The 24,828-nt window shown below is 41.6% G+C and overlaps 1 protein-coding gene across 2 annotated transcripts in view; it reads right to left on the bottom strand.

The window, feature by feature from the left end:
* Window positions 1-7: 7 nt before the first annotated feature.
* The window catches only part of CCBE1 (collagen and calcium binding EGF domains 1), a 112,015-nt gene continuing 87,194 nt past the window's right edge, over window positions 8-24,828 (bottom strand). Inside the window, exons 4-12 of one of the 2 annotated variants that reach the window (XR_010886978.1) lie at window positions 21,807-21,941; window positions 20,993-21,130; window positions 15,492-15,598; window positions 8,491-8,611; window positions 6,387-6,526; window positions 6,259-6,294; window positions 4,941-4,976; window positions 3,766-4,057; window positions 3,173-3,188 (exon numbers count right to left, since the gene is read on the bottom strand). Coding sequence is in view for 1 of the 2 variants with exons in the window: in XM_067316254.1 (XP_067172355.1) it covers window positions 3,824-4,057; window positions 4,941-4,976; window positions 6,259-6,294; window positions 6,387-6,526; window positions 8,491-8,611; window positions 15,492-15,598; window positions 20,993-21,130; window positions 21,807-21,941 (947 nt within the window). In the remaining variant the exon portion in view is untranslated. Of the gene's footprint in view, window positions 4,058-4,940; window positions 4,977-6,258; window positions 6,295-6,386; window positions 6,527-8,490; window positions 8,612-15,491; window positions 15,599-20,992; window positions 21,131-21,806; window positions 21,942-24,828 lie in introns of both variants that reach the window. The other variant, XM_067316254.1, reaches the window with a different exon arrangement.

Raw genomic sequence — 24,828 nt, 5'->3', positions numbered from 1 at the left:
AACAGTATAAGAAAAATATCTTTGTTATTATGAATACATCATAAAATAACAATTATTTTATACACATTTTAGTATTTCATATACTTATATAAATAAAGTGAACAGTATAACTATTGGAATGTGTAATAGCAACAAACATACAGGTTTTTATGTGAAATTAAGAACAAATTCTTGGACCCCATCCCCATCTTTTGTTGCTTCACCGGGGTTTAACATACTAACTCTGCAATACTTTTAGAAAAAAAGGTTATTCAAGCTGTGATACCAGCAATAACTCCAGGGATTACCTTACTTCCATTTTTAATCAATTTTCCTTTCCTTTTCCTGTTTTAGCCTGACCATAAAGGAATTCTTTTGTGTCAGTATTTCAGTTTTGCACGAAAGACTAATCCTGTATGTATTTGGCACAGTGTTGAAAGAACTTTTTCCTGGCTTTATGATTTTGTTAAACCCATTAACAATCAGCATTTTCCCATCCTACACACTCTTGCAAATGTTTCCATTAAATATATTTCCAATATTAATAAAATAACAAACTCTTTATTATCCTTCTGCTTATAACTTGATGTCTTAACATCAAAATAATCTTTTTTTCTAATAAAATTATACATAGTATTTAACTATATGAAACAAAGCTGACATGTGCATGAGTCTAGTAACAAAACTAGACATGAGTGTAGATGTTTCTACATTCTTATTTTGCCTTAGTATTTTTTTTGATATTTTTGGAGCCATAGAGTAATAAATAATTTACAAGCTAATGACTTCCCTCTCTCCCCGGTAACCAAGCTTAAAATTGGAAATGTTTCATCTGATCTGGATTTATAAAACTTCAGGTATGAAGAAAATTTTACCTTTCTTTCTGAGTGTTTGTGTGTGCTTCTCTAGAAGATATCTTAATAAAACAGTTTCTGATACAGTCTCTGTATTATGAAAGTTATTATATGGTTAGTCAGAACTAAAATGAGAAAGGTCTGTACAAAGATCTTGACGCAGACAGAAGGCTGAACCTTCCCAGCCACCTGTGTTCAAAGGGGCTCTCCCTGCTGGAGGAATTCCTGTGTCCCCTGGAGTGGACTTGTCCTTGCCGTAGCATCTCCACTGCTGGGACTCAGCCAGCTGCTGGGAGTCTATGGACAGAGGAAGGCAAAGCACAGGGACAAAACCACAGAGCACTTCCATTCTCCTCTTTTATGGAGGAAGAATGCCTGTTGGAAACCCAGCTCCAGGCTGTAAAAAATCATGATGCAGACTCTAGAAAGGGAAGTTACTGAGGTCCACATTTAGAAGGCACTTAAATATGTGCCCAGGTTGATGTTTGTGAGTCTGCAGGACAACTTTCTGCACTTAGAGGCACATATTTTTTCTACCCTTCTGGTTCAGTGTCAGAATTTCCTTTCTGTGGATATTTCTGCACAGCAGGGCGTTCTCCCCCCCCACCTTCCTGAGTTTGGTGATCAAACTGTAGAAACTTCTAATTTGGTGTTTATATTTGGAAAAGCAGAGCTTAGAACTAAAGCAAGTGCCTGTTTTAGGATACTTATTCCTTGTGGGTAGGGGGGGATAAAATTTAGTTGCTATGTAGGAAGTGACTCTTTTAACTTATTGGATAGTATCTGATGGTCCAAGAAACTGCAGTTATTAATTTTGTAGTAGAAATCAACCTGATCCAGCAGGTGATGGGGAGGGCAACGTGAAAGAGAGTAAACATATACATAATTTGACATTTGACAAATGTACTCAAAATTGCATATTGATGAACTGTGTCATTTATACATAATTGCCTGCTTGAAATTAAGAAAATAAGACATGCTGTCCTAGAGCTTCTTTCAGTTTGCTACTATGAGACCATCCCTTTTTTGGTCACAACTTTCTCCCTAAATCTCACTGATCTCCCCATTGCCTGGTTCACAAGATTACTTGGATATGTAGCTGCTGGGAGAGCTCCTCCCAGAAGAGAAGCCCAAAGACCACAGGGTGAGAACACTCATTTTTTTCTAAGCTGCCAACTACCAGTGATTTAGTCATTGCTTTTTTAGTATTGATGTACATATAAGATGAAGAGAAGAAGAAAAAAACATTAATATTCTTACAGCTAATGCCCTTGCTTGTGGCATACTGATAGTGTGGAGTTGGGAAACAGTTACAGGAATGAACACATACTCTTAAGATACTATACAGAAGATACTAAGGGTCTAGATAGTCAACTGTGTGTACAACGTGACCTGTACTAGTGGTGCAGGGATTATACCAACTGTCTTCTGGCCCAGAGAACATGGAAGGAAATCCAAACCTGTACAAGAGATCTGGAAAGAGCCGGCTTATATTTTTCCCTATATGTATCTTGTTAGAACATGCAAGTCCTGAAAAACATGGCAAAGTGAGAAATTTTTCTTTGCATTTGTAACACGGACAAGTCCCAGCACTAAACATACTGTAGAAGTAGCAGCTACACAGATACAACATGAAATTTAAACATTTTGTGCTTAATATACTCCTTACATCTTTATCTTCTGTGTGTGGCAAAGTCCTCAGCAGCTGTGGTAATCCAAAAGAAATGGTAACATACATCATCCTTGAGGTATGGTCTAACTCGTAAATCCAGTTTTCCAGTGTAAAAAAAAAAAAAAAAAAAAAAGGCATTCCCTTTCATCCCTCTTTACAAATATAGGATCCCCTGTGTGCAGTACCTCACCTTAGCCATCCAAATACCAGTTGAAGTGTTTTGCCCTGTGCAGACCTGCACCTACTCATACTCCTTGAATATCAAGCCAAATACACTGCAACTCGTGTTCTAGTTCTGTGAATGCCATTTAGATTGCTCTCACACGACAGAGGAACAAAACAGATGGCAGCTCTTTGCATACCTGAGGCCTCTCTCTGGTCTCAGTTTCACTCAGACTTTCACCAAAGAAGACAAACACCCACAGGAGGTCAGAATCTGGCTCATTCTGCAAGGCTGGGATTGGTTTGGTGCTTGCCTGAAAGACTATTTGATTCACTTACTTACACTGCTTTTCCTGCTTCATAAGTTTTCTGTTCTCTTGCTCATCCCTGTTGTGATGTATCCAGTAGGAATCTGTTGAGGAAGAGACCTGGCTACCACAATGAGCAGCAGGAGAAGGGTAAGGGAGAAGTAGGGGTAGTTTAGGACAGACACATCTTCTTGACTCTCTTTGCATGATACTCTGTAGCAACACAAAACCAAATCATTTCCAAGTCAAAAAAGCAGTGCCCTTATATCACTGCTTCTCCATATTTTTTGGCCTTTTTCTGCCATAATAGGGCATATTAGAAGGAGACATTTCAGTTACAGCTGGCCTCTGCTGTAAAACAGGGACCCACCCTTCACACTTTTCTAAGCTTGGGGACACTAGGTGAGAACTTGAGGTCAGTGATATAATTCATTTACATGTATAAAGTAACTCTGGACCTAGGTTTTCATTACTGCTGTCTTTCAGGGATGATATTTAACTATCCCTCCATCCCTGGCAAGAATCTGGGTAGTGGATCATTTGGACACAGAATCAAATGTAAGCAGATGAGATGCTGTTGTCTGCACCGTTAGGTAGAGCATGCCTTAATCATGCTAGCCCTATACACCAAAAAGGTTTTCCTGATAGTCTAGATACAACGCAGAGTGCAGGCTTGATGATATGGAATTACTGCAAGGAGGCCACCATGAACTGAGAAAGCTACAGTACAGGCAGCGTGATTGGGGAAAAGCAAAGAGAAAACTGGGAAATAATATATATATATTTTTACATTGTCAGTGCATTTTTATATTGAACAACTCTAAGGGGCTCTTTTTCAGTAGGCCTAGCTAAGGATGGGCTGCCTTCTGTATCCTGGTGTCTCTGGGTGCTGCCCGTGGTTTGTAGTCTTCTCCAGATCCAAAATCTACTGTGTCGTGATAGTTTGTAAATTCCTGAGGTAATGGAAACTCCTCTGTTGATGAGTGAGTCCTGTGTCCAAACACTCTCTCTTGCAGCTCAGCAATGTCGTTTCTGATGTCTGCCATCATCAGCAACAGGAAGTCAAATGAACCTGGTGGGCCCTGCAGTCACAAAGCAGAGTCATTAATAATATTGTACTTAACTCATAGTTTTCAAAAATGTTGATATAAATACCCTTGCAGGGGTAATTCAGTAAAACACTGCTTCATATTGGTTGCCTGAAATAAAAGGTCTCTCCTTGAATCAACCTGCTCAGGAAACAATCTTCAAAAGGCAAATGTTTTAGCAGACAGAGCCTACATCTACAAGACACTTAGCTCTTTTGTTACTAAACAATTCCTTCACTGTATCTTTTCTCTAGGAGCATTTTAACACCCCACAGGAACAGAGGAGATAAATCTTATAAATTATTTCTTTTTAGCTGACTTCACAGTGAAGTACACTGTTTAATACTGGGAACACCCTATTGCACACCCTGCTAAAAATCCATTCCATCAATGAGAAAAGACTGTAAGAAGGAAAATTTTAAACAATTTCACTTGAAAATAGATTGTAAATTTCCATCCTTCTCCAGCTGACTTGCTCAAAGCCAATACCTTGCCAAAGTCCCAGAGAGAGACTTTGAGATTTTTGAAAGGTTTTTCAGGGATCAGGCTACCAGCAGCGGCATTGGGTGAATGCTACGAACTAGCGCTCTGCATAGGATCTCATGCCACTGCCTTCTGATTGTGTCCCACCCACTTTTGTAGGACAGAGACACACTTACTCCCTTCAATGTGACACTCCGCAAAGAAGGAGATGTGTAGGCAAAAAGATTTGATGAAAACAGGAAATTATTTTCTTTGAAATAACCTCTTCTGTTCATATAAAATGTCATTCACTGTGCTCACAAAACAGGAGAGGGTTTTTTTTCCTCTTGGCTGGCCTGTTGTTAGCAGCCGACATCACTTTGCTGTGAAAATGTTTGCTAAGAGCAATACTTACAGGTATGCCTTTTGGTCCTGGTGCTCCTCGCTCCCCCTGTAATCAATACCACCTCAGTTAGTTTGCTGTGACTAAAGGAAACAGAAAAAGCACAGTTTGCTTCAGCAGACACTCTTACTGTCCCCAGGCCAAGAGTCATTGGCTTACACTAACTTTGCTTGCTAAGAAAAAGAAGACCTTAAAAGTAGGCCCTAAGCTCTCAGAGGTTTACAGACATCACATTGAGAGCCACTGACCTGAAGTGCATTTTAGGGGAATGAGCAGGTGGTTATGAGAGTCAGGATTTGCATGGGCACTTCTCTTTGTAGGTGGATATCTTGACTCCCTTTTCTTTTTTTCCAAGCTGCAGTTCTGAGGGCTTTTCAAGTACCCTTCATACCTGAAACCCCTGTCCTGCCAATTTGCAGTGCCCAGTTTTATGGGCACTGCAAAGCTTATGCCCTGGCCAAGCACTGACTGCCCTCCTCCACCAATTCATGTGAGACTTGCCCATGTTCATGTGCCCTCAATAGATAATAGATGCTTCTTCAAACAGAAACAGAGACAAAATCCAGAGTACCAGCAATTCTGCTCCCTGTGCTTCACAGCCCTGGGGAGATAAAGAAGTATCTTCATGGACAAAATAAGTTTGTTTGGGTCTGTTTTTTCAGTAACATACATCTGGCTTCCTGCATGTATTTTCTTTGCTAGCAGGATTTAAGACCTGGCCCAACATCATCATTAGTGTCTGCAGCAATAAAGTTATTATAAAAAATAACCCTGCTACAATTACATGATGCATTACACATGCTGGGAAAATGTCAAGTAAATATGCAATGTTGAGATTTTGCAGGCCTGCTCTGGTGGGCCATTGTGAGGACAATGGGTGAAAACATGAAGAAAAAGTGAAGTGGGAATAAATATACTGGGAGGAGCACAGGAAATTGCCACTGACTCTAGTGGGAGCAGAGTTGGGCACTTTTGATTTTCACCTAGACAGTAACAAGCCGCAGGTAATAGAAATTTGCAAGAGAGCAGTCTAATGAAATAGGTTAAGGCATCAAATTCTTCATGGAAAAGCCAAAAGAGCTGTGGAGAAAGGAAAGGAGGCTGCTTGATAGATATCCTGACAGGACTATTTGCAAGACTTGAGGAATGGGAAGCACAAAATAGCAGAAGGAAGACATGAAGGGTTGGGGCAACAGGACATTTTCAGCACAGCAAAGGAAGTTAAAGAGGATAAAAGGGAATGATGGCAAATATGTAGAGGGTCTCTCTAGTGAGCCTGCACTTCACGTCCACATGTGCCCAGATTGTGGAAAACAATACCTCTCCTCACCTTGCTACCATCTCTCCCTGGGGCTCCTGGTGGGCCCTGCAAGAGAAAGAAAAGTGTTCACAAGAACGTAACAGATTGTGGAGCTAAGCCCAAATGTGCAATTCATAACAGGAAGGGAGAATACTGACCACGGGGCCCCGTCTGCCCTGCTTAATATGTGATATGTCTGGAGATGGTCCCATAGGTCCCATAGATCCCCGAGGGCCTGGCTGTCCAGGAGGTCCAGGAGGCCCAGGAACTCCTTGACTCCCTTTTGGTCCTGGAGCCCCTGCAATCAACAGCAAAGGTTACCTGCCAGATAAAGCATTCAGGATACATCATCAGTGAAGGCAGGAGAGGGCTGACAGCTTTTTTGAACCACCTAATGGACTGGTCACCTTAACACCCCCAGACCACAAATCCATAACAACACAACCAACACCGCAGTCATTTGAGACAACATTACTCCCTGCCACAATGGCTACATGACATCTTCACAAAACAATTAAACCTGGTGTAATGAAGAAGCCAAAACTGCCACTGCCAGGTGGTTAGGCATATTAGGCGTACAGACTGGGATTGAAAAGAAAAGCAGAAATGACTCATTTTCACACAAAGAAGAAGGGAGCAAAAGCACACGTCTCATGTGAGAAACATCTCTTGTAAAGAGAAAGCTTCAGACAGCTTGTGGAAAAGTTGGGTCAAAGACATTTACACATGACTGGCACAGAAGCAATGCTTTTTGGTCATGGGCTGCACCTCTCTTTTGCCCAGTATGGGAGCCAATGTATTAGACGAGAAGGGCTCTGTTCTTCCGTTTTGCTTCATACCATTTTCAGCTTCTATTGGTTCATCAGAGAATGCTATTTTTAGGAAGCATTCAGCCAACAAAGTATACATTAGATCAAGAGAAACGCTATGAAAAGCAAAACAGAAAATCAGGAACCTGAAATAACATTTGCACAGAACAAAACCCTTTAAGATGTCACTAGCTGAGTTGCTTTGTAGTTAGAGGGGAAAGCATTTTTCTTCATATGGAAGACATGTGAAGGACACAAGAAATGAAAGGCAGAGAGTAAAGACAGTTCAGCAGGACAGAATATTTATGACAAGGATTTTCAGAAGGAGTATAAGCAAGTTCAGGGATGAACCTCTCTGACTCCTCTTGAAGACCCGGCAATACTCTTGTTAATCGCACGGAAGAGGAAGAGATCAGCACAGATGATTTTCAAGCAGAAAAGATAATTCTACAGTACCTTGGACAGCTCAGGTCATGGGGAAACCAGATGGGAGACATGCAGAAGCAGGCCTACGTTAGACAGATTGCAAGGTGACGCACTGCACACTTCAGAGCCTGACGCAGAATCTCTAACCACATTGTCCTTGCACTTACGATCTACTGTAGACTGAAGATACTCATCCTCCAAGAAAATGAGATAAAGACTCAAAAAACAAAGCAAGACTGCAAAAGTGGGGATAAATGGGGATCGGTTCAGTAGATAGTAAATCAAACCAGGTAAGGAATATCAGCTAGTCCTCCCTAAGAATATTCCTGAAACCCAGAGCATTTTCCTTGGATTCATTGCTAACCTGAAATTAGATCTGCCTGCAACAGAGTTAGCAAATCTTTTAACATCTCTTGCCTCAGGTTGAAGAGTGTCTGGCTTAAGTTAAAGCTTTAGGAACTCTGTGCTTTTCTCATTGCTTCAGCCTACAGCTAAGCAAAGTGCAGAAGGTGTGAGTGGAGTTTTACTTTTCTTTTCAGATTCCTTTGAATCTGGAACACAATATAAAATCAAAAAATGAATACTTGCAAAAACAGATGAGCAAAAATAAGATGATTGGCACAAACCCCTGAAAAACAACAACACCTTTTCTGCTTTACTAATGACAGTGAGCTAAAGTCATAGGAATTCCTGAAAAGAAATGGAGAATGTTTAGGACAGAGCTAAAAAAATGGGAAATGATAGCTGAAGCAGGTGAGATATCACAGAGAGAGGGGAAATATAATACATACAGTACAAACACAATTTGCATACAAAGAAATACATGGAGACTAAGAAACAATAGATGGTTGGCAGAGGCTGACCATAATGACCAGACAATTTTTCTTTTTTAAATTAAGTACAGATACAAATTTAATAATAATAATCAAAGTATGAAACACATGAAATCCTATCACGCTGGAAGATTGAAACTTATTTTTATTCATGGCACTATTTTACACTCAGATCTCTCTGGTCTGTATCTTACCTGGAGGGCCTCGTTGGCCGGGCTGCCCTGGAGGGCCAGGGATATATGCATTTGATGCAAGCACTTTTTCACCAGTGATTTGCTTGCTAAGATCAGCAGCATTGTTTGGTAGCAAAGCAACCTGCAGAAAACAAAAAGCACTGTAAGCCCTCCATCATTCAGTTGGATAAACTACATTTTTGGTTAAGCTTTCGTATGGACAAATATTTAAATACTTTAGAAATATATAAAATCCTCATTGGTATCCATGGTTATACCAACACAGCTCTCAGAGGCCCAGTCAGGACTGCAGTTCATATTACATCAAGCTATGTAACCCAGGGAGAAAAAAACCAGCCATTTTCCCTGATCCCAGCAAAAGACCAAAGTTCTGCAGCTGGTACCCATGGGCACACCACTGCAGAACAGCTTTTTGCATCTGAATTGCCCCACAAAGGTTCAGAGCTTTGTAGAAAAGAGCAACCAGAAAATGAGCAGCTGAAGGAGGATGGAGAAAGATTTGCTGCACCAAGAGCTTCCTGCCACTTACCTTTTCCTGGGCACTGCTAATGATTGATAAACACTGGTACAAAATGAATAAAGAACTGGTGCACACTAGTGCTATTGGTCAAGGTATGTTTTCTGTAGGGTACCAAAGCCTTTCCAGGGGGATGTGCCCTTCTCTTCTGGGTACTCCATGGTGCTACAGGGATGATTAGAGACCTGTCAAATGCCACAGTGCCTCCATGGGGGAGGGAGGAGAGGGGAATGAGAGTGGGAGGTGGGAGAGGGGAACTCAGCTGGGCGTCTCCACCAGCTCCCCAGTCCTTTCTGTGTCAGCTGGACAGTGCCTGGTCACCAGCTGTCATCGGGACTAGCTAGAGTGTGAACTCAAGCAAAGGCTTCAGTTCTTGCTCAACCCTGGCTTTCAGGCCAAATTTTCATCACTACTGTCCTGACAGCCTGGCTCTGTGGGTGCACCTAGAACAGCTGCTAGAGAAGCTTAGTGCCAAACCTTGTTCAGCTATGCTGGAGACCAGCTGAAGTCTGAGACAAGTACCTGTCATGTATTAATTGGTATTGCGTGCATACAGCTTAGCACCTCATGGGTGCTAAGTGCTTTCCCGATAGCAAAGAAGGCATGTCCCTGTCCCGAGGAGCTTGCAGCCTAAGGAAGGATGAATACACAAAGACTGGCTTTCTGAAGCAGCTCTATCAGTGTTACTCTTCTAAAAGACAGTGAGGGCAGAGGAAAGGAAATACAGCATTTTTGAAAATCATGTTGCAGTAGCTGAACAGCCCCACAGACTTGCAGGTGTACTCCTGTGGTGTCAATGCTCCAGGGTTCTCTGGCTGCCCTGAGGTCACCTTCACTATCCACCCCATCCACTGTGGTTTAACTCTGATTGATTCTAGTTCCTTGTCTGTCATTCCCCTGCAAGTTATCTCATGCTGTGTCAAAAGCACTGGTTATAGCCACTCTGGTTTGGCTCCACTTGATTCTCTAGTGGCCAGTCTCAGCTAAGCTAATTAGTCACAGGAGGGATTCTCATCCCTTTGGTTGATGAGGACTTCAAGGATCAGAGCAAAACTCTTTAATGCCCCCCTTTCACTAAGGCTATGTCATCTCAGGCACATTAATCTCATTTAGAAACACCTGCTTGATTGAAATAGATTTTAGAAGACAACAAGGACACAGAACTGGATTTAATCAGCACCTATTTCAAATGATTGATTTCTTAAAAATCTCTCTCTTTTGAACCATGTTTTCCTTTTAAATTGCAAAGTCTTTGGGGAAGAGATTGGACCCTCATTTCCAGTGAGGTTAGCTGGAAGATGGCATAGACATTCAATACAATAGGTTTCTGCTTGCGTTAGCATTTCATAGCTTTGTTAGGCTCACTTGACAGCTTTGAGATCAGTGGACAGTGGAGGCCATTTACCTATGTAAACCAGGACTACATATTGGTATCTATTTCTATATTGTAGAAATTTTCTGGCTCAATGTTCCATCTAACTCTCACAGGATGAATGTTGTGGCATGTACAAAAATAAAAAATAGCACTTCCTGCTCTTAATTCCATTAGTTAATTTTGATTCAGTGAACTCTGATCAACCATAATCCCTCACTGAAGTTTATCAGAAAGCATGTGACTGTGTTGATGACTGTGTTGAAGCCTGTGGCAGCAGTAACTCCTAAGCTAGGAGACTCAATTTTCAAGTATGTACAAGATTTCTTTAAGCTCTTGCCTTATTGTATTGTCCCAAAGAAAACTCTCTCCCTCACCACACATCTCTTGCCAGTGTTGATGGGACCTCCTCACAGGTAATCAGTACCACCTGGGAAGATGCTTGGGAACATTACTTTCACCTGTACATCTCTCTGATTGACCTCTATGCAGAAATCTGATGAGAAAACATTGTCATAGAGAGTGACAGTCTACAGCTCTTTTCCACAGGGTGTTTTAAGTGACCCACAGAGACAAGTCTAGTTTTGCAGACCATACTGTTTAACCAAATAGATGTCTGGATCTGCTTTGCATAAAGATGCAAGGCAAAAGCAAGCGAGAATATAAACTGCATAATATGATTTGAAATGCTGTAATCCATTAAACATCAGGTCTGCTTACCCAGATTGAATACATTTAATAATAAATGTATTTAGAGACATTCTGCAAATCTTTAGTCTCCCCAGAGTCAGCGGAGGGGAGATGACAAGCCAGGAGGCTGTTCTACAGCCAGGAAAGATTATTAGTGGTGATTGGCCACATGCAGAGTTGGGAAGTTTGCCCTGCCAGATAGAGTTGAAGAGATATTTCAGCAATACCGGGGCAAATCTTCCTGGGGCAGCTTTGTTGCTGCCCTGAATGAATTTGTTCACTGGATAATTTGATGATAGACTCTGCAACGTTTTCATGGGAGAGTTGCATTAAAATACATGCTGACTCCTGCTATCTGATAGTGCTTTTAATCACCTATTTGGAATTCCCTGCACTGGACTGTTCTCAAAACTCCTGTTGGTTTCTGTGATTATTTGGTATACACCCACAGAATGGTTGAGGTTAGAAGGGATCTTTGGAGGTCATCTAGTCCAACCTCCTGGCCTCTAGTGCAAATCAAATGTTTGTAAAGCAGAGTCAAAATAATAATGTTATGTACTTGCAATACATAGAGCAAACTTCTCTCAGCAAACAAGCTATCAGTTAAGAAATGGACTTTCTAGGGCAGCCAGTGCTGTTTGCAGTTTTGAGCTGGATGCACAGAAGAGTTTTGAAGGAAGCAAAAGCGAGAAAAAATGATGGAAATGCTGAAACAGTTCCTGATGGCATTTCTGAAATGCATGGTTTGATTTTTCAGACTAGAATTCAAAACGCGATGACAGAAATATAAAGATTTATCAGCCATTTGTGACTCAGGCTTTGGAGATCATTGATGTTCCAAAGACAAGATTACTGAGCTATAGACAAGTTAAATGACATGTTGTAAGTCTTACAGGAATTTGGTAGATTCACTGCAACCCTGCTGGAAATCAGTAGTTGGATGAGGTCAGTACTTCACAGAAACCCCACAGGGTGTTTCTTAGGTCATGTGGTTACTCCTATGAGCTTGCCCACACAGAAAATGGAGATCCAGCACACTCGCTGCTCTGGGTTGTGTCTTTTGCATTGTCATCTTTGGTTTTCCAAAGAAAAACAATTGCTTAATTTACCAATGACTCTGCAGCTTTCAGAGACAACATCCCAGCCACTGCACCACAGATCAAAGCGTGGGACTGCTGAAGCTAAAGGGCTACCCCATGGCTCACAACACCTTATGCCCGAGGCTGAAGAGAAAAATTCAGTAACTGGGGGCTCTCACAGCCACATTGGCCGAGGCCCGGCACAAGGAGGTCAGCCAGCCAGCTCCAGTCAGTGCACTACAAAGGCGCATTTCCCTGGGCTGCGTTCAGATTGTCTGGAGTGGGGTCCTGATTTGGGAATTTATTAGTATCCCCACTGATAAATAAATGTCACTTACTGTATAGTCCCTGCCATGAATAATTCTTCAGATTATGTTGCAAATGGCCAGGCTGCAGTAGAAAGATGCATTTAGTGGCAAAGACTCAGCATGAAGAGGATTTAAAAGTGTATTCCGTTCTGCTGCTTAACTAAGATATTGACTTGTTCCTGCCAGCAAGGCTGTTTTAACAAATAGCTTAGCAAGTTAAAAAAAAATCAAATAGCTGCTGTGAAAGCATCTACACATGCTTCCCCACTGAGTCAGCTGGACTTCAGACATACACTAGAAGTGCCAAAATACCCAGGCTCTGATCTAGCTCACTGCTTTTTTATATCTCCTGGCCAGCAAATAGCTGCTACATACACTGGGGCCAAACCATGTGTTTTTGATGTTGACTCAAATCCTCTCAGGGATTGGCTATATTTATTGGCTTAATTTCTATTTCACCTTTTAGCTGAACCAGGATCTTGGTCGAGAGTGACCTTGGCTTTCTCCATCCAGAGCTTCAAATCTTAATAGTGCTTGGAAAATGCTTTTTTTTTTTTGTCCATGTGCGTGCAAATATTTGTGAGTGTAAGTTTTAAAGGAAGACAGTGCTAGAAACATGACCCCCACCATGTTCAATGTTGCATGCTCTATCTGGAGTTTTGGGCAGTTCCTACGAAATTTGTGGTCTAGGTGATTCTGACAGTGTTTGATAGGAGTGATGCCAGACATGGATTTCTAATTAAGATGTTTAAACACATCTGTGCAATATGCTCCAAAAATGCCCCAATTCCAAGTGCTGAACTGATTACTTGATTTTTTTTAAATTGTTGGCTGTGTGTCAGCATTCAGTTATCCTTCCCCTAGTTTTCCAGCCTTTCACTCCTTTTCCTGTAAGATCTGAGATCAACCTATCACTGCCCAAAGTTCTTCTAGTATATCACGAGGACAATCTATCCCACTGGATAACCCCTTCAAGGAGACTTTCTGCTCTGATCCTAGAACTAGTGTTTCCTGGATCTGGAATCTATGGTACAATCCTCTAAAAAGTATTGGTGCCATCACCTCCATCCTTTAATCCAGTAGATAGTGCACACTCCAGAAGCAGTATGGATTTGAGTTCAAACCCCTGCTTGCCTGAGGAGACCCGAAATCACACCTCCCACTTCCAGAAGTATACCCCAAGTCCCAGTCACAGGATTTTCTAGATTGGATCCCTCTCAGACTCTTCTGCTAAACTTAATTTTGTATAAAATTCATAAAATCTGAAAGCCTTCACCACAAGACTAAAGACTCATTCCCATAAACTGTCTGGCAGACAGGAATGAATTATTCTGTGCAAAACAGAGCATCTTCAATCATGGATTTTCAGAGATGTCCTTCTCAGAAGGACTTGGCCACAGGGAGAGGCTGGTGAAACGTGAGGGCTCACTTCTCCTTGGTCAGAGGAGCAGTATGAGCCTGGATTTCTTCTCAGCATGGGCAAAAGCTCTCCCCACTGTGGGGTAAAAAATGCTGGGGGTGTTGTGGGACCACCTCTTGCAGTTCTGTCTGTGTGAGGCACAATCTAGTGGGCACCTTCTGAGAATGCCAAATAGATCAAGTCCCACAAGGAAGATACCTGCTGAAAACTTAGAGTATAGATCCCAGCAAGACTTAGCTATGAGACCAGAGCGAGCTGCTTAGCGTGGTCACAGTTATTGTACAACACAAGGCACCCACAGTAAGAGGTTTGGAGGGTATCAGCTTGTAACCAAGCAGAAGTTTTTAGATGCTGCATTTTGAACATAGGCTCCTAAAGTTAGACACAATAAATGTTCCATTAATTCAGTCCATAAGTTTCCATGACTTCTTGCACAAACTGTTTGGCCAACAGTGTGATTCCAGGTTCCTCCCTGGAGGTCAGTCCAAGCTATTCAGCCTCACTTACTGTGGCTGGACGAACAGACACTCAAAACCATGACTTCTTTTTTAAGCCATTTGGTATCCACTAGCAGGATAAATTTGAAAAACAGAATTTTCATCACACATGAAATTCTGTCCTTTCACGTTTGTCTTCATACTGATTCAGAAAGAAAACATGCTATTTTGAGATTTTTGAGATAAAAAGTATTCCAAAACTTCAATGTATCACATTTTAGTGATGTAGATTTCTTTCTTCCTAATAAAAATGCATTGAATGAATAGCATGAAATGCAGCAAGTGACTATACAAAATTGTGTTTTGACACAGTGAAATTAAATGAACAGCCTGGGTGAAATGATTACAGCCTATCAACATGAATTGCTTAGAAGCATCCTGCAGAACATTTCCACTCCAGTGACCCTGAATGTTCTGAAGAAGATATCACCATAAAAAGGCATTTCGTCTGGATCTTTGCACTTGGCTTTCCAAATCCTGGGGTGGGTCCCTGGATTATTTCAATCCTACCTAGGTGCAAAAGAATCACACATAGGAGCAAATAAACTTAAAGGCCACGGGAAGTTTTTAAGTACATTATACTGTACTTCTAAAGACACGAAGATGAATACAAAAATTTGGGTCTGAGGTTTTTTTTTTTTTTTTTAAACAAAGTTAATGTATCTACTAGTGATGTATTCATCTAGCCACACACCTCCTATTTGGCAACTATCCTGTATCAGCACCCTGTTAATGCAAAATCATGCTCTCCTACGTTCCCTCATCTGCAGAATATCTTGCACTTACATAAACTAAAGGTAGATAAAGTCCAAAATGCTGTGCATTCAGAATGAATGGAAAGCAGAGGACAGTGCAGATTGCAAAGAAACCTGGGCTCAGATTGTGACGGGTGTTTGCCAGATTCTGTTACCATGAGCTTGGTATAACTAGCAATCTGCTTACAGATAATACAAAAGCATAAAGGAAGAAATGCCATTCCTACATGATTTTAAAATATGTTGCCATCATCTTTATGGGCACAAGAGCCACATGGCAGTGACAGCTTCAAACACTTAAATTTAAATTTGGTTGTCATAAAACAACGGTCTGGTAAAGACATGACTTATCAGTGTTCATACCTTTTGCTTCAGTTGTAAAACCGTCTGCTTTATTTGATGAAATTCCTTACAAGAGGCACAGCATGTCCCTGGTTTTGCCATGTTTTCAGATTTCTCAGGAAGCCCAGCTGAAAGAAAGCAGTTTCCAATAGGAATATAAAGATTCAAAAGAGAGCAATTCATAAAGTAATTGCAAAAACATCCAGAGTCTTGAAGGTTATTACATTTCCCCAGAATGTGAAAAGAAGAAGGAGTCTTGCCATTGATGACGCTTTGACTGTGATCTGCTGTGTAAGACTTAAGAAATTTTGCAAGGACGGCTCTAAGCTCTTTTCTAAAGCAGCTGTTTCCAGTTAACAGTCCCTAAAGAATTTATTTTTTTAATACCTGAAAATGTTTACACCCGTTCTTTTATCTTTGCATTTATGGTAGACTAGCCCTGTAGATCAGAACTGATTTACAGTCCCCTGAAGGGCAAATTTTCATATGCTATAAATTACGGTAAATTCCCTTACAATGTGGCCATTTCATTCACTCTGCACAAACTGCTCTTTATCATCACTGGTTATTCCTCCATGCAATGGAATCAAACTGATCAGAGACAGGAATTGAGATTAATGATAGGGATTTAAATCTACACTAGAGAAAAGGTCACACCAGTTGATACTATGCAAAAATGAAATCTTTCAAGCATCTATGACATGATTCAAACTATAACAGATATTGCAAATGTTATTTTTGTCTTTTTTCCAGTCTCATAACAATGAATCAATTCTGCATCACAAACAAACAAGTACTGTTTTAACAGATGTCCTGTTAAAGAGAAATGTAGTTTCCAAAACACAATGCAAAACTTACTGGCAAACTCTAGGTAAGCTTTTTTTCTTCCATTTATAGTTTTTGAGAAGCATAAAGTGTACTGAGGACCTGGATATGGTGTCTGGTTCACCTGTAAGGGTTATTGGAAAAGTTTGAACACTGGCCATTCAGAGCATACCATGTAATGCAAGAACTCTGCAGGTGCTGCTGGTAAAAGCCAGCAAATCTTCAAAATCTTCAAGAAAGGATCAGCTAAAATGCACTTAGCTATTGTGTTATACTTCTCACTTGGACACACACTTGAATGTCCTTATTTGGGTCATCTTTTCATAAGTGTGTATTGATTTTGAAAACATCTCCATCATTCTTAAGAAAAACAGATCTTTTTTCTAGCACTAAAGATATTAGGTGGTGCTTGACTTCAAATGTATGTATTTACTGGGTCCAATAAGGACAGTTGCACCTACTCCTATAATGGTCATCTAGGGACCATCAGTGCCACCAGTAATTTAGGACAAATTGATTTTCTGTAGGATTAGTCCATCAGCCACTAAATCACATATTCCTGCTTTCAAAAGACACAAGCTTATTTCTCTTTTCTTGGAATGCCCTATTTCAAATGTGCTTCCTTCTTTCGTTGTCCTAAAGCAGGTAGGAGAGGGCTGTAAGGACAATGGGGTGGAATGGTCCACAGCAGTGAGGACATCGGTATCACTGATGAGCTCATCAGAAGATGAGGACCAGAGATGAGGCAAAGGTCTGGGAGTTTTCCGCACCTATCACCTGCCCACTCCTGCAACTGTAGTCCAATGTCATTTTCCAGCAGGACTTCAGCCTTCATGTGAAGATAACTGAATATGTGTCATCTGCTGGTTTCCTCACAGCTGTATTTCTAATGCAAATCAATTTGACTTTCACTTCTTCCAAAGCCTCTTTGCCCATATGCATTTCTCAGATTAAATCATCTGCAGTATGCAATGGGGGCTTTCTTAAAGAGAAGTTCATATGCCACAATTAGGGTACCTTGATATTTCTATAAACTAAGTTTTCTTTTGACCACGAGTGTTTTGACATCTCCATTTTTGGACCTGTATAGGATTTACAGAGGCACATATATAGAGAAAGATTAAAAAAAAAATGCTTTTTTTGGACTCCAATAAAATTTGTGTTTGGTACTAGTCTTAAACCAAAATTTCTTTTAATAGATATCTTACCAAATGAGTTCCCTCACAAAATGCATACATTGTGTTAAGAAGTGTTGCTGAAAGCAACACACAGTCATAGGGAGAAACTGCCAGATCCTCTGCTGTTGGAAACCTCACGCAATCCCACTAGAATCAGTGGAATTATGTGCAGATTAGGAACCACTGAATTTGGCCTCTACTTTCATTATAAAATCCAGTTTATCTTCCAGGAGGATGTGGTACACAGGCTGACGACTATAGATAAAACAGGGCTGTAATAACCCATGGAGACAATCATGGCAGAGGGGGAGGGGAGTGTCAGCTAATGTTTGGGAAATATCATACCATTGAGATTTCTGCAAATCCAGTTGGATTGACTTGTCTCAGGAAGAAGTCCAAGAGCGTCACACAAGTGAGTGCGAGCTGCATCCCGGGAGAGAGGTGGAATCCCCCTAACTCATACCAGACAGAGGTGATGATTTGCCCAGGAAAGGAGTTATCCATCAGACATTCCCTCTACCCCCATCTGATCCCACATCAGGACCAAAATATGAATAAAGCCAGGATAGAGCACAGATAAAGCCAGAAGCCACCTAGGACAGGCCAGAGGGGCCCGGAAGCAATTAGACTCTGAGCCACCCACGCTCAGTGCAGGTATTGAGGTCATCTAAAAGGATAAGTTTGGCAAGCACTGAGCAAGACACTTATATAACCTGTTTTCGTTGTACAAACCTCAGTGGGGAAACCAAAACTATTTCAGAGAAGGTTAAAACCAGCCCCATTTTATGAAGGCTTTACAAACCACTAAGCCTAGCTTGTGAGTTATGTTGCTGTCCTTACACGGCTCCTTTCATCCAAGCGAGACGCCAGTGAGCCCTGCAGCACCTGTTGCTAAGAGAAGTGCTTGGAGAAGCAACGTGTTTGCTTCGCGTGTGCTTGACGACTTTTGGCTGTTGGTGCCTGGCGGGGGAGAGCTCTGCAGGGAGCTGTGCCGCAGGCGCTCTTTTCATGGGGAATGTTTAGTTTCTCATCTGTGTTGTATTATCTGGGCTCAGCCTGCTGAGATGGTTTAATTTGCCTACTTATGAGTGGGTAGCTATTGTCTCCATCAAATGCAGCATGATTGCGCATACGGCAAAAATGCTCCCTATTCTTGTGCCCCACTAACAAACCCAAAGCACTCCACCAAGCCACTTATCACAGTTCAGAGCCAAAAAACGTCCAGACTGTCATCTCCAGGCACGGCACATTAAACACGTAACTAATAATTATCCATGAAACATGCAGCATGGCTAAAGCTGGAGAAAGAGGCCATACATGCATTTTATGGTCTCTCATATTAAACTTCAGAATAAAATTTAAGTGGTCCAGCTACCATTAAAGGGAATTGTCTACTGTTTATTAGGAGGTTATTCCAGCTTAGAAGTAGTGCTCTCCGTAACGGTGCAGGAGCTTGGGCTGACCACCAGGTGGGGCGTTGTTATAACCTGTTCATTTCGGCTCTTGGAAATGCTGATTTTCTTCGTGCTGACTGGTAATTGCAGACACGAGCCGTGCAATAGCCGACTTCTCTTTCGTTTACACCAGAGGTCTGGCGAAGTTAGTAATATTATCTTGGAGTGCAATCGGGTAAAAGAATAGAAAGTATCTTTACCTGCTTTACACAGCTTATTTGGGAAATTTTTGAGAAATTGTGGATATTTAATTCCATATTAATTACTGGAACTAACATTTTCATGTGCCATGTACATTCAGTATAAAAACTGATGTTTTGCAAATATTAGAAACTTATTTCCAAAGCCTTAAATATCTTGTATGATCAGTTATCCTGAGTGATTTGGACATTACTCTATCAGGAAATTCGAACTAGCAAGAGAAAATATTAACTAAAAAAACTACTTGCAAAGGGATTATTTACATTATACCTTTTTCCTTAATGACTCTCAAACACTTATAAGGAAAAAAATTTTTTTGAAAACTACAAGGAACAATTAAGGTTAATGGAGTGTCTCCAGCACATATTTTCAGAGGAAAAGCAAAATTATAAATTGCTCTTGCCATCCAGTGGGATTTGGAGCACCCAGTGATGCATGTGTTCAGTCATTAATAGATGAACCAATGGTAAGATACCATTCATCAAAAAAGTCCCCCCCCCCCCCCCCCGAGCATGGGTTTTTTCCTTCTTCCTTTCTTCTTTAAAGTGCTGTATCAGTTTTTAATCTGAAGTATTCTAAATGCTGCAATTTAATAACTGGGATGAGGTCAAAAACTTTAAAATCTTTTCTATACAACACACACACTTTGAGACCAGTGGTGAAAAGCAGGAACAATCCCTTACTCTCTCCCTTTTCATCACATATTGCTTTCATAACAACAACAAAAAATCTGACCACAGTCACGAGACATTCAACTTACTGCAGGTCAGCAGAATTCAAGTGTTACTCAGCTTAAGTTAGCTATTGGTTTAAATAATGCTTGAAAAGACACTGGGATTCCCAGGTACACCTCTTCTGCATGCCTGAATGTTCAGAGGTACTAACCAACCAACCTGGGCCATTTGCTAGTCTCACTTGTAGGAGGAAAAATACAAATGATACCCACCAAAATTAAATTAATTAACTAGTGAAATTAATGAAGTCTTATAAGGGTCAGAATTTGGCAAATTTTCTTCTGAAGTCTGAGGCTGAGTTTTATGCTCTGAACTAGCTATAGTCCAGGTTGGTACAAGAGCGAAATATGGCCAACAGCAGTTGTATGATCCCGGAAAAATGGTCTAACTTAAATTGCAAGGAAAGTGTCACTTTTCAGTCACCTCTCCCTCTCCGGGGGGAAGAAGCCTTCCACATCTTTCAACATATTAGCGCCCTCTCTTTATAGCTGTGACTAGTGATTTACTGCCCTGTGTGTGTAGCTGATGAATGGAGGACAAGGAGAACAAGCCGTAGGATTGCTCCACGGGCACTCGGATGATCAGAGACCTGGAGGCAATTTGACCTCTGAGCAATCTGGGCTTCCCGAAGCAATGGCTACATCCCCGTTTCAGGATCTCCCAGCTTCAGCTGTGGAGTGGGAAGCAGGCTGATGTTGGGCTTTCCACAACACTGTAACATCTCAGAGGCCGCTGCACGCTGGGGCACGGTGGCCCTTCTCCTGGCACGGCAGGATGGCACCGTCAGCAGCTGGTCTCCCCAGCGCTTTCAGTGCTCAGAGCACCGCATCTCTCACCTCTTTGCAGGACAAACACCCCAGGCCCTCGGAGGCCCCTGAGAAAGCCAGTGAGAAGCTAATACCACGTTTCCTACCAGCTTAGGCTGCTTCTGGGAATGCTGCTGATATGGGACTACGGAAGTGTATCACAGCATTTGGAGAGTGCATTTCCTTTTAAATAACTTGAGTCCACAAAGCTCCTATCAAATTTGGCATTGGCTGCATCACATTTCCCTGGGTTTCCTCTCTACAAGAGATTAAATTCTTAGAAGACCCTTTGGCCCAGGATCTTTAACACCCGTTAGCATATACCTTTATCTCCTTTGGTGCATGTCTTCCCGTCATCCTCCCGGGTATAGCCTTCATGACACTCACATCTGTAGCTGCCCACAGTGTTGACACAGATCTGAGAGCAGAGTGTCCCATTGCTTGTGGCACACTCGTCGATATCTGGAGGAAAAAGCGTTCAAAATGTCCTAAAGCCAGGGGGTTCAGACCTCAAATATAACAAAAGACCTCCTTTAAAGGATAAGGAGATTTTGACTTTGAATAAATGAATAACTGCTGCCACCTCAGGCCAGAGCTCTGTGCAGACTGCATTATTATTAACACGCTTGGCTTTTTATAGATGAACACCACTTAGCAGTTTCTTTGCATCAGAGAGCACACAAGCAAAGCTTGACTCTGCAAACCTTGGCTCACTGGAGCAGCAAGCCCCGCAGGGCAGGACTATTGAGCTGGGCGGCACTAGCCGCAGAAAGTCTGCTTGTAAAAGATCAATCCTGAGTTAGATGCTTGCTATCTGAATCAAAACCCAAGGGCTGGTTTTCAGAATTAGGCATGGCTATACTGCTTTGAGGGCTGCTGTTAGAATTGTGCCCCTCTTCTTGGGCCAAAAACCAGAATACTGCTCAAAATCTGCAAGGGGAATTAATAAAGGAAAAAATTACATCAGCCCAAACACTTCCAAGTGTTTCAGTGCATATGGCCTGTTTTAGATATTACATTTATTCTGTAGCAGTAAAGAAAACAAGAAAGGCTTCAAATCTAAACTGACTGCTAAAAGACCTGAAGAAGCAGGATACACCATTAACCAGAGATAAACTTAACATGCAATTCTACCCACCCAAGCAATAAGGCTTCTCTCTATTTCTGTGCCTCTCACGATCATAGCGGTACCCAGGATAGCAGGTGCATAAGACACGTCCAAAGTTATCTGTGCACTGCTGTTCACAAGGAGCTTCCGCACAGACATCATAGTCTAGAGAGAGAAAGATACGGTTAGGAAAACACCAATAGCAGTAGCAGCACTTTGATAGCAAACATTTCCCCTCTGTCTTTTCTAATTAATAAAGTCTTGTTACATTATTTCTGAGGATTGAAGAAACCTAGAAAACATTCATGAAACATAAGCAATGTATTTTGGCAAAACTGCAATTGCTAATTACAGCCTTACAATAGTTGAACTGTTTCTTAAAGTTGGACTTTAAGAAAGGGGCACTTTCCCAGTTTGCAGAATTTAGGAATTTTTCTCACAGAAATATTAAGTTACATAAAAGTTATTTGCTGCTTTCCTCCACAAATGTTTAAGTGCTGATAGCAACATTTCCTATGCAAAATACTGGGAAACGCTATGAGGATAACTGCCAAATTCAGGCAGAAAGTATCTCATAAGGGAAAGTTAAATAAAATCACACAGTAATTGTTCAAAACCAGCTATAACCCTTCTAGCAAAGAACATACTGTTACAAAACCCCTGTCACTCTTAATATCAGCAATGTGAAGATTCGGATATAAGTCACTGGCCAAGCTTGTCACTGGAATCACAAACGATGCTCTGAAGTCTCAGCTCAAAACCAGGAGGGCGAATCTGTTTCTGATTTCACTGTTATATAGCAACAGAGCTGACGTTCAGGGAATTGATGCCAACGTGAAACAGAGCCTGGGACTGCGGGGTCAAGCTGGCATGAAGGACTTGTGCAGTTTATCTTGACCTTGCCATCAGCAAAGCAGAGCCTTGCCCGGAGATTAGACATGCTTTCACAGGAGGCACGTTCCCATGCAGTGGATACATCCGAATGTGCATAAAGCTTTTGCATGACTGGAAAGCCTCCCCTTCGGCTCCTGGGGGTCAACTGGGTGCTGGTCCTGGTGGTCCTGCAGCACTGCTATCCCATCGCTTAGAAACCCAACTCTGGCCACACACCGTGGGCAAGAACCACAGAGCGATGACTCGAGCAAGCTCTGCAGGAAGCACCAGCGATGCATGGAAAGGAAGCACAGGACCACGGTGCCTTGCTCAGGGCCTAGCAGCGCCGCGGGGAACACTTGCAGGGAGGAGAAAGGAAATACAGTAGTGTCCAGTCCCAAAACCACCTCAAGCAAATCCTCCTGAAGTTCAGATTTTATGCCAGAAGAAGTAGCAGTTTCTGTGGCCGTGTCACAGGAATGTCATCATTTACACAGTAATTCACTCTGTTTGCCACTGCTGCACGTGACCCTCCAATACAGGATACTGGAGGGCCACTGCAAAAATAACCTATTCCTGTTCCAAATCAGACAGGTCTAAAAGAAATGTAAGTGTTTTGACTAAGTTCCCAACAATGCGACATATTTGCATATGCACAGTAAAAAATAAATAAACCCAGACTCGTTATTGACTCACACTAATGGGTAGCAGACATCTCTGGGAACGATGAATTTTCCAAACAATTAAAATGAACTAATAGATGGTAAAGCAAGTGAAACCACATTTGCTGCGTTAGTTATATAGAGCACATCTGTAGTTCTGGAGGTAAAAGTGACAGTGTGCCAGGGTACAGAAAACTGCCAAATACGAATTAACAAGCTGCTGTGGTGCCAGTATGTCACATCAAAGTCCTTTAGACCAAAAAATAGCATTGTAATGGTGCCAAGCATTTCCTCCCTTGTGTTTGTTACCTTTTGAATAACATGCATCTTTTATTTCCTTTTTATTTTGCGGCTGCATTGATTTTAACTCTTGAAATCCGTCCCCAATACCGTGACTGCAGTGCCAGACCCTCTCACAGGAATCAGGGTACAAAGCGTTGTACAAGCATGGAACAAAAACAGGGCCAATGCCTTCAAACATAGACCACCTGGGGGCTAGTTTGGACTTTTTAGGTGACACTTTGGCTTTAAGCTCCTGCTACATTTAGCACTACTAAATATTCACAGATATAAAGGATTTGTGGTATTTTTCCTGGGCATGAATACAATTTTTATTTCTCACTGAAATAAAATCAGTCTATTTAAAATAATGGCCCTTACGCAGTAGAATTTGAGCATTTGGCACTGTACAGAGCAGGGCACAAATCCTCAGTGCACTGCTGGCAGTGCGTCTTTGCCCACAAGTGGCTGAGACCTGGAAAGACTACATGGAGGGGGCACAGACATCTGGAAGGCATGCTAATATGCCCACCTCTGAGCCAAAGATGCCTGGATTTGGCCTGTGCCATGTTCAACCTATTCAGAATAGAGGCCAAGGGAGCTGCAGCCTCCCTGTGCTTCCATGAGTACATGTATTCTAATATAGTCATAAAAACAGTGCTGGAAGGGACCATCTCCCACCACAAGCAGGATTAGCTATACGTGAACTGTTCCTATTTGATGTTCATCTAGCTTGTACTTAGAAAAGCCTCAGGGTTGGAAACACCCCACCACCATTCAGGCTGTTTCGGAGATTAAATATCCTTGCAGATAGAAAGTTTTTTACTAACGTCTAATCTAAATTCCCCTTAGAGCTATTTAAGCTCATTATTTTTGTCCTCTTACTCTTGGCCATGAAGAACAGTTTACTTCCCCTCTTGCAGCAAGTTTTTACATACTTGAAAACTGTTATCATGTCTCCCTCAGCCTTCTTCTCTCTAGACTAAACAACTCAGTTGTTTTTAATCTTTTCTCTTTTGCCATATTTCATGTAACTACTCTTCAAACACGACCTGTGCATCTACCTTAGGAAGAGCTCCATCAAGACCGCTGCTTGTCAGAATGCCACTTGAAATGATCTCAAAAGCCTTACCAAAGTGAAACCATATGACATTTCTTTCCTCCTCACAACACATATTTGTCTTTTCTGCCATAAAGCCCTGCCATTCCCTTACAAAAACACATAACCTGTATTTGTA

This window comes from Apteryx mantelli, chromosome Z (genome assembly GCF_036417845.1).
Source record: "Apteryx mantelli isolate bAptMan1 chromosome Z, bAptMan1.hap1, whole genome shotgun sequence".
NCBI classification, from domain to species: Eukaryota; Metazoa; Chordata; class Aves; order Apterygiformes; family Apterygidae; genus Apteryx; species Apteryx mantelli.
The sequence above is the reverse complement of the archived record's forward strand: the minus strand, read 5'-3'. Positions and strand labels throughout refer to the sequence as shown.